A 10681-nucleotide genomic window follows, 5' to 3' on the forward strand; every position below is an offset into this window, starting at 1 on the left:
CACTTAAAAGCCTTTGGTGGCTCCTCATTGGCTTTTATTTGTTCAGCAAGTATTTGGTCGGTACCTGCTAAGTCCCAGGTACTGCTGATCACACTGTGGCTATAGCAGTGAGTAAAACAGACCAAGTATCCGTCCTCATGATGTTTACATTATGGAGAGGTGACAGGGAGTAAAATCATGTTGTAAGTGCATGGAAAAAAATACAGCAGGTCAAGAGGTTTGAGAGTGCCTTTATTTTAAAGTCATTGTGTGGCCATCACCTACTGTACACCACTCTAAAAACCACATTGCATGTTCCATTCTTCTGAAGTTCCTTTTGTCCTGTGTCTCCACACTACCTAGCTGTTACTCAATTTTCAAAACCATAGACACATTATCTCTTTTGTGACACCCTAGAAATTCTTCTGACACCTTTGTTTTCATTCCATGCTATTCGTTTTCACAAAAAATACTATGATTACTATTAATATTATTAATACTATTATTAAAAACGATACAAAGAGCACTAAACTTAAATGAAATGGGTCCTCTTTTGCATTCAGGACAGTATTTAAACAAACACCTGTAGCAGCACACACGTTGATAGTATGAGTATCTGTTATAACAACTTCCTTCTGACAGTCATCGTTGGCATAACAGCTGCAATGAAAATGTTCGGCAAAGTTTTTCAGGTCTTCATTTGAGGGTTTCCCTTTTATTTTAAATGCTCCATCTGCACTAGTTTCAATAGCAAAATTCAATGGGTTCAGGTGAAGATAGTTATCTGAGTCCCAGACTTTCCTTGTGCAAATTCCTTTGTCTTGACAAAACACTTGGCTACATATTTTGGATGCCAGGGTGATGTTGATTAAGTAAGGGTTCAGTGTAGTCGCCATGTAATTATGTAGTTTTATGCAGGTGTCCTGTAAAATTATTATAAGGTCAGCATATCAATATCCAAGATATTTCACATGTGAATTAATTCACTGCAATAGGGAATTGCTAAGGGAATACCAAAAAAGTGGACCCAGCAAAAGTGAGAAACTATTTTATGGTTTTTACCTTAATAAGAAAAATTATTCCTTTTTTTGTAACATTTGCAAGTTTCACATGCTATTCCATGCCACTGAAATAATTTACTGACTGAGGCTTAACATACCCTAGCCTTGGCCTTCCTCAATAATTCATAAACTAATGGACAGTGGGGGGACAGCATGGGCTCTGGGGTCTATCTGACCTGATTGGATTGGAGTTCCAGTTCCATTAATAACTAATTGTATGAACTTGGGAATCTTTCAAGTTTTCTAAGCCTTAGCTTCCTCATTCTTGGCTTCCTATTTGGGTGACCTTGAGCAAATTAATTAACCTGGCTGTGCTTTAACTTCATCATTTGTTAAAAAAGGATAATTATAGCATCTACTCCATGTGGTTGTTGTGAAGATAAAAAGATAGTAAGTATATAAAAGTGTTTATCCAGGGTCCAGCATCTCATTAGTTAGCCCTCAAGAAATTATAAATACATGTAATAAGTATCACCCATTTTTCTGATAAGTTTAAAGAACATTGGGAGGGCAAAGTGGTTTCTAAATTCCTGGCTCAAAACAACGAAACAGGTTCACCTGAGTATATTTTATATTAAATCATACATATAGTTCAGGTTACAGGTGAATTATAACAGCTCTTTCCCAAATATATTTATTGGGCAGAGAATGAGTGGTAAATAAAATGGTTCATCTTGAGACTAGTGTATTCTATAACTGAGACACTGTCTTTATGAAACCATAGAAGATAGTCACTTTGTTTCATGAACAGCAGACAGTATCATTGAGTGAGCAGGCTGTGCTAGTCCTTCAGCACAGCAGACCAGAGGAACTGTTGGTAGGTCAGTAAGCAAGTCAAGGACTCTTGGCAGCTTCCACTTGAATCTGTTTCTTGTTACCTTCCTTGGGATGATGCCCCTTCAGTGGTATGCAGAATAAGGGTCTTCCAAGGACATCCATACCCCAGTCCCCTGGAACCTGTGACCATGTTACCTCACATGGCAAAAGAGACTTGACATTTGTGTTCAAGGCTATGGACCTTGAGATGGGGAGATTATCCTAAATTATCTGGATGAGCTCAGTCTAATCACAAGTCCTTAAAAATGTAGAAACTTCTCCAGCTGGGATAAAAAAAAATAGTAGAAGAAGGAGGGAAAATTCAAAGGTGAAAAATGACTCAATCTAGCATCACTGGCTTTGAAGGTAGAGAAGAGTGCCAAGAGAGCAAAAACAATGACCTCTAGAAGCAGATTTCTAGCCACAGCCAGCCAGAAAATAGAGATCTCATTGCTACAGCCAAGAGGAAATTAACTCTCCCAACAACCCAAATGAGCAAGTGAGGATCCTCCCCTAGAAATGAAGGTAACCCTGATGACACCTTGACTTTGGCTTCTTGAGACCCATGTTGGACTTCTGATCTACAGATAAGAAGTTCTATAAGATAATACATTTGTTGTTTAAACCACAAAGTCTTTTTGTAATTTTTATGGCAGTAATAGAAAACCTCTTTTTAACCCTCCCATAGCTGTGCACAGTCTCCCGAATAAAATTCAACTTCCCTGGACTTGTATACAGACTGATGTGGTATGACCCTTCCTTCCTCTTACACAGCCACTGTGCCACCCTTAGCTGCACTGGCTGCTTCACAAGCATGACAGTTCCTTTCGAACTGCACTTCCCGTTTCCCTCTGCTGGGAATGCTCCTTTTTCTAATTTCTAACATGGGTGCCTCTATCTTGTTCTTCAGATTGCAGCTTTAATTAAACAGTGCCCTTCTCAGGCACCTTTTCTGTCTACTTTCTAACATCTGTTTTAACTTTCACATTTCGCATAGTACATATCACATTAATTTTTTTCTCGTGTGCATAGTTTCTCTATCTCCAACTTGAACAAGAGTTCCGTGAGTGCAGAGACTTTGTCAGTATCCTTTAACACTGTATCCCCAGTGCCAAGGATATGTGAAAATTCATACCAAGTTCAAATGACATTACAGTTGTCCACAGAGACAAGAGCTAGGCAAAAAGAGGCGTGAAAGCATGAAAATGGTTTGAGAATCATTAGCCTACACTAAGTGCAGTCTTTGGAAAGATCTAAATTTGGCTTTTTAAAGGATGAGTTCTGGTTTACAGCACTTGTCATTGCCTGTGGTGCACATACTCCCACCATGGCAAAATTGAACCTACCAACCTGACATCACAGAATGCAGAACTGAAAATGGAGTATCCCGCCATTACACATTGTGGAACCATGCTGTGCAGGAGTACATCATCATCATGTAATGTTTTCACTTACAGATACAATAGATGTGAATAACCTCAAGACACGAAGTAACTGACACATGATATGCATGTATTACTTTGTTTTAATATAATTTATTGTATTCTAAGTTTTTATACTTTAATTTTTTAATAGTGGCTGTGTTGAACAACCAGTTCACAAAATTTATGAATATTTAACAATCATGTTTCATGAACTCAGACCAATAGCCGTTGGCTTTATCACACCAGTGGATCTAATAAAATACAGTGGAAAGCAAGGGTTTGCTTACATTTGATAACAACTGTTTTAGGTTCATTCTAGTCATTGAAACTAAATTTGCAATGACCAGTGTCTCAAGTGGTTAGTGGACCCCAGGAAACGTGACAAATAATCCATGACTATCGATTACAAATGACATCGAAAAAGAGAGAAAGTAATAGAACTAGAATTCAGAATAATCATACAATGGGAAATATAGCAGAAGTACATAGAACAGAGTCCACAGGGGCAATTAAAAAGGAATACAATTAAATCGAAAATAGGTTCATTAAAGTTGAAGGATTGTCCCTGTACAAATAATATCGACGACAGTCTGGGCATCTTGATAGAAGAATGTGAGCCTAAGATGAAAGCGAAAGTAAAAGAAAACTGTGACAATTACATAATATGTCACACCATCCTACTGATAGGGGAATGCCTGACTCATTCCTCATCATAGTAAGGTGCAGTCCTCAGTTCTAAAAGAAAAAAAGGAACTGTAGTACAAAGAATTTATAAGTGGTCCATTGTAACCTAACATAAAGCCCTCAAGAATGGCATTTATAGATCTGGGAAAACAACTAATGAAAATTAGAAGTATATGTAGATGAATTATAATTTTTAAATAATTCCCTGACATATGAAAAATTTTGCAAATGGAACATATATACCTTTCCCTGAACTTATATTTTATGTTATTTCTCTTTATTGATGACCAAACCAGAGACAATAGAATTCTACCAAGCAGGCAAAAGGGTTCAGATTACCCTGAAAGTATTTCACAAAGGTGACTTCTGTTAAGTGCTTTTATAAGTGAAGTAAAAATATGGCTACTCTTAGAGTACAGTCTCTTCTCTCTGAGCCCTAGGATAAGACCTCTGGGCCATGAACTTTATTAGACATTCTCCATAGCACCTACATCACTATTTCCACATCCCTCAGAGAAGAAAAAGTTCAGCTCCAACTCAGTAAGTAGTACCCCTGTGACAGCTTTCCTCTTGCTTTGAGATAAGAGTATTAAAGAGGTGGGAGATAAGGCACTGATGAGGAGAATTAAACAAGGCTGAAAATAAAGAGAGGAAATGATTAGGCCATGATAATTAAAAGCTTTTGGAGCTAAACAAAATGCATTAGGAGAGAAGGAATAAAACAGACCCAGACAGACCTTTTTTTTTTTCTCATAAAAGAGTATTACTTAAAATTGACACGACTAAATATAATCTGTGGAAAACAAAGAAGGGTTCCTTTTTCTCTCCCTTAGGGAATGTTTGGATAATTTACTAACATGTTCAAAAAGTAATTCCCAGTTGCCCACATACACCTATCCCACTTTCTTCCCCGCCAGGCCCTCACCAAACCATTCCTAAAGTCTTTCCCATCTCAGAGATAACGCCTGCAAGCCAAAAGCCTAGGAATCATTTTAACATTTTAACTACTTCTCTTCTCTATCTATCTTGCCAAACCCTCAGCCAATTCTCTCAGTTCTACTATTGGATTATATTCAAAATCCAAACACCTGCCTGCACAAAGGGTCCAAACCACCAACAGCCTCTCTGTGCTCCCACTCTAGCCCCTCTAAAATCTATTTTCAACCAGCTAAGTCATTCTTCTGTAATGTTTACCAGAAATTCTCACTCTTCTGCTCAACCTTGTAGTGGTTCTCCATCTCAGAGTGAAAGTCCATCATGATCTCTGAAGCCCTACAGCTGACCCTCTGCTATCTCACTGACCACACCCTTTGCCTCTCTCTTCCCCTATCACAGCACTCCAGTCACATGGAACTCCTTAGTCTTTTGAAAAGCACGTCACAGTCTCAAAAGCTCTTGCACTTAAGACTCGGTCCCTTTGCCCTGGCTGGTGTGGTTCAGTGGATTGAGTGCTGGCCTGTGAACTAAAGGGTCACTAGTTCAATTCCCAGTCAGGGCACATGCCTGGGTTGGAGGTCAGATTCCCAGTAGGGGGCACACGAGAGGCAAACACACATTGATTTTTCTCTTCCTCTCTTTCTCTCTTCCTTACCCTGTCTCTAAAAATAAATAAATAAAATATTTTTTTAAAAAAAGGCTTGGTCTCTTATTTTTATTAGGTCTCTGACCCAACAGTACTTCAACAGAGAGGCCTTCTATGGCTGCTCCACTTTAAATAACACTATCACCTTTCCTTCTGCCTATACTGCTTCATTGCTCTTCATTACAGTTGTTTCTCAGTTACCTGACATATTATATCTGTATCATTATATTTCCACTTATGAGAATGCAGGTCCATGGTGAAAAGCCTTTGCTCTGTTCACTTCTACATTTCTAGCATCTAAAGAATTACCTAGAACTTAATTAATAAACCAAGGGGTCAAGAATGTTTTCTGTAAAGGGGAAGACAGTAAATATTTTTGGATTTTCAGTAACAAAGTCTCAGTTATTCCTTTGAGGTGCAAAAGTAGCCGCAGATACCAGCAGAGGACCTTAACTATGTCACAATGAAATTTTACTGATAGACACTGATATTTACATTTTACATAATTTTCACATATTATGAAATACTATATTTTTATTTTTAAAATACACTAAAAAATATGAAAATCATTCTTAGTTCATGATCTGTACACACAGAAGCAAGCAGTAGCCCAGATTTGGCCCATCAACATTGCTTGCTGACTCTTGCAGTACCCCGTCACTGAATGACTAAAATGACTAAATGGATAAATAAGTGCTTAATTAACAGTAATTGAATTAATTAAAAAAGAATAAATGAATGCCTATTGACTAATTGGACCTCTATTCAAAAGAGACACAGCATGGTGTAATAGAAAGAAACATAAACACTGTGTCAGAAAACTAAGATTGTAGCTGTGTGGCTAGTAAGTCTTACTTAGTAAAGTGACTTAGTAAGTAAGACTAAGAGAACTTAGTCTTACTAAGTCTAAGCCTACAGCACAGAGCCTAGAGAACTTCAATTAATCTCACCAAATTTCTGTTTTCTCACTGAAAAACAGGTACAACATTTTCTGTTCCCCAAAATACCACACAAGTGAAAGATGGTTCGATTCAGCCAATATTAACTGAGCACCACCTACTATGTGCCAACTACAGAATTATTCAATACCACAATAGTCCTCAAGAACATTAATAGTAGAAGTGTTCTCATCTATGTCTTATCAATTCCACTTACCACACTTTGGCTTAAATTAAGGCTTCCCCACATTATAACTCCAGAGGCACCTAGAGAAATAGTTTCACCAACTGTGCTCACAAGGTCTTCCTGGAAAATATGACAAAAAAGTTAACAGATAAAAATAAAATTGAAGTGCTATACATAGTCTGTAACACCAAAACTAAGAATGCTGTCCTAACTAATAATTTAAATTTTACTTAATTTTCATGTTTTATGAAATATTCTTCTTCTTTTGTTTCCCCCATGATTTATTTTCATCTTTCACACCACCCTTGTACTACCATAACAAAAATACAGGTATTTATATAATTTGTATTTCTTCTATCGACAGGAGAGCAGACTCAAGAAAGAAAAAAAAAGAGCTAAGTTAATACATTGCCCATACTATTTAATTTTCTAGGGTTGCTAAGATATGATTACATTAAAATGAAACATATTCTTATTTTACATTCATAAAATAATGTAGAACTGCCAGTGTACATATTTCTAGAGGATATCAAAAGCTAAATTTCATTCCCTTCAAAAATGATGGATCTTGACAGAGTATTTGATATCTTGCCCTGGCATATGTTATCAGTTTAGCTCAAATAATGATATCTTGCCCTGGCATATGTTATCAGTTTAGCTCAAATAAACTCTCCTAAAAATTTTTTAAATGATATTAAATTCCCCCAAACACTATTTGTGGGACTATTGCATAGCCCTCATACCTTGATCTACTTACCTGAGTAAGGTATTGAGAAGATACATCAGTAAAAACTGGACGAGTATATATAAAAATTGGAAGTGGACTTCGAACATTTGGTACTTTAGAAACCCGAATGGCTTCCTGAACACGATTACGGACAAAGAGTGGAGCTCGTGGATTAGACTTTAGGAAGGTATTCAAATAGATGGATGGAAAAAGGGCAGTGCTTTCATTCCACAGCCAGTTGAGCTCATCATTTCTTCTCTTTTCCAATTCAAAGCAACTCCCATTATATTGAGGTTTAGTATAATGATGATTGTAACAGTCAGGAAAAAGGTAATAACCCCATAAGTGTTTTGGCCGAAGTGATTTTGCCAACTGTAAAGTCTCTTGCATGAATTTTTTTCCTGCTGTTTCATATTGTTGTTTGGCTAGATTTGTGGCATCTGCGAGACTAAGTTGTGGATTTTGTTGCTGAACCAACTCAACAGACCGATTTCTGTAAATATCTTTAGGTTTCCAGTTTCTTGCCCAGACAGGCCTCCATTCTTCCCAGTCAATAATGGCCAAGCCCTTGTCGTCTTTTGGCATGTAATGGTCAATGTCTGTCTGAGCTTTAGCCAAATGTGCTTGTAAGGAGCCCAATTGGGGTATTCCTCCATGCTCATTCCTGCCATACTTATCTATATGAGGATATAAGCCAAGTCTATCAACATAAAATAATGTAACGGGCTGTCCTATGGCATCTTTTTGGGGGTTTCCTATTAAAGAGAAGAGGCTCAAATCTATGGACACATTAAACCTCTTAGAACAAGGTTCAGTTGGGGCATTCCAAGCCCAGAGGAAAGGAACATCTGGGATAAAAGGGGGTGCTCTGAAATCCTTAGTCAAGCAACAGGGCATCAGAAGGAAGGCGAACACAACCTGGGATGCTCCGCTGGACCCAACAAAGCTCCTAAAGAAGATATGCTTGAACTTCAGCACTCCCATTGTAAAGAGTAAGACTATGAAAATCACTTATTTTTTCCTACACCCTTTGGTTTATCCAATGTTTGACCTAAGATTTAAGCACAGAAGAGAGAATAATGAAATGAAGCCACTTTGATGGATAAAGAGGTATAATGATATTACTTTTAAATATTATTCTTCCTGCTTCATGTTTCAGGAAGGTTTTGCAAGTTGCTTTATCTATAACTGAAAAGCAAAGAAAGAAAGAATGTATTGTTATACTACATTTCTGTATTGTAATGTAAGCTTTCTGATTGTAAGCTTTACCAAGTTCTCAATTTTAAGTTTGGAGAGTTTAGCTCAATTTTTGAAGATAGAAAGCTCTTGTGTTTCAATAAATAAAATTATCCCTCTTATTTATGATACCAATCCTATAAGAGTTAACATTTGTCTCACTTTCCAAAATCATCACTGCACCTGCAGAGAGGTGTGCAGCCATTTCCCTTTTGCTTCCCCCATTATGCAGCATGCTAGACCAAGCAAGGCCTTAGCAAGAGCCTATTAAATAAAAATAAATTCCAAGTCGACCCTCTCATTCTTGTTTATTTCTTGAAAGACCAGTACATATTGGTCTGCCAAAAACTGAAAACAACCTCTCATAGAATTGTGAGATCTTGTTGTTGTTTTTTTTTTTTTTGAAGGAGGGCAGGTAAAGGAGAAGGCAAAATTCACTTCTGAGGTAATAAATCAAAATTTGCTTGAAACTATTGAATCAACCAGAATCTCCTGTTGAGGGATAAATTGAAGAGCTATTTGGAACAGTGCTTTGTCATAAATTTCTCATACACACGTAAATACATTTCTCAAAGTGATGTATTCTCATGTTTAAGGTTAACAAAACATTTTATGACTTTATATCTCCCACTAAAAAGAGTAATTCTGGCCTAACTTAGTAAAAGCAATATATATGAGTGTTGGCCTTTCATAGTCTTAAGTGAGATATCTTGTTATTCTGATTGCACAATGTGAGATGTTCTGGCACTCTTTGTGGTACAATAAAGTGGACTGAGCCAAGAATAAGAAATTAAGCTAAGTATTATTTAATATTTTCTATTTGCAATAATTACATACAATAAGACATATTTCAATGTTCTGTGAACATTAGAAGGAAACAAAACCCTTTAAATTAAACCCTTTAAATTAATACCCTGTATTAAATTAGATTAGTAGTAGACTGCTATATGAAATTACAATGAGAATTGTACCATTTTACCTAAGAACATGTTTCCATACCATACAAATTATCCATTCATCCCATTGCTGAAAAACTAATTAGCCTGAAGAGAACACAATAGACAGAATAAAATCAAATCTTAAGAATTATTATAGCCTTGTCCTTTGAAGATAATGGATTTCCTCTCTATGTTTAGAACATGTAATGGAACTAAAATTTGTCATAGTTTAAGCCCTTATAAATCTCCTTACTTGGGACCTAGAAAATCTTCACCTGAAGTAATGTTGGGGGAAAAATCAAATTTCTTTCAACTACCAACTACTGATACCAATGCCTGAATGACAGGGAGTGGGAGAAGTAAATGGAATAAAGAAACGATTAGATGTACCTGGTATCTCAGGGAAGGAGTAGTTTAAGTTTATTAAAATAATTAACACTCAAATTTATTTTCCACATCATCATTTTATATTAGAAAAACAGGGGACAGAATTTGCCTATTAGGAAAGTCTCCACCCACAGAAATCTTAAAAAAAAAAAAGACACTTGTATTCTTGAAAATCATACATTTAAATTTTAAAATGTAAAAAGAAATAAGGCTGCTGACATTTAAAGTATATTAAGATGAAATTAATCTAAACTTATGGTGGGCCCTAATTCCAATGGTCGGTTTCCATATCAGAGGAGCAGACATGCAGACACAGAGATACAGGGGAAGGGCATGTGACTCTGGAGGCAGAAATCAAAGCGATGTAGGTACGAGCCAGGAATGCCAAGGACTGCCAAGAGCCACCAGAAGCTAGGAAGAGGCAAGGAAAGACTCTTTTCTGAAGTCTTAGGAGGAAGTCCTGTCGACACCTTGATTTAGAATTCCTAGACTTTAGAACTGTAAAAAGATAAGCTTCTGATGTTTTAAGCCACCAAGTTTATGGCGATTTGTCAGCAGCCCGAGGAAACTCATATTCATCATGGGTTAAAAAAAGATTGTAATTTCTACAGGTCTCTTTTTTTTTTCTCAAATCTGTTTGTATTTCAAAAGACAGACTATTTTTATGTATAATAATGTAACTCTTTTACCCAAACTGACCTGAAAACATTAAACCAGTGTCA

At 36.7% G+C, this 10681-nt stretch overlaps 1 protein-coding gene across 1 annotated transcript; it reads right to left on the reverse strand.

Moving 5' to 3' along the window:
- Positions 1-419: 419 nt before the first annotated feature.
- SPAM1 (sperm adhesion molecule 1) lies at positions 420-8382 on the reverse strand. The gene is made up of 3 exons (XM_045855590.1): positions 7429-8382; positions 6702-6791; positions 420-902 (listed from the first exon to the last, which is right to left on the reverse strand). Exons 1-3 carry the CDS (start codon positions 8380-8382, stop codon positions 420-422), a joined length of 1527 nt encoding a protein of 508 aa, XP_045711546.1.
- Between the last annotated feature and the right edge of the window lie 2299 nt (positions 8383-10681).

This window comes from Phyllostomus hastatus, unplaced genomic scaffold (assembly GCF_019186645.2).
Source record: "Phyllostomus hastatus isolate PE091 unplaced genomic scaffold, TTU_PhHast_1.1 phas_scaffold_114, whole genome shotgun sequence".
Classification (NCBI taxonomy): Eukaryota; Metazoa; Chordata; class Mammalia; order Chiroptera; family Phyllostomidae; genus Phyllostomus; species Phyllostomus hastatus.

Excerpts from the sequence above, each read along its gene's own strand:
- SPAM1 (XM_045855590.1), bottom strand. The coding sequence starts at position 8,382 with ATGGGAGTGCTGAAGTTCAAGCATATCTTCTTTAGGAGCTTTGTTGGG. Across the intron at positions 6,792-7,428 it reads CTTCTCAATACCTTACTCAG|GAAGACCTTGTGAGCACAGT; the intron begins GTAAGTAGATCA and ends CATATTTTCCAG. Across the intron at positions 903-6,701 it reads TTAATTTAAGCCAAAGTGTG|GACACCTGCATAAAACTACA; the intron begins GTAAGTGGAATT and ends ATAATTTTACAG.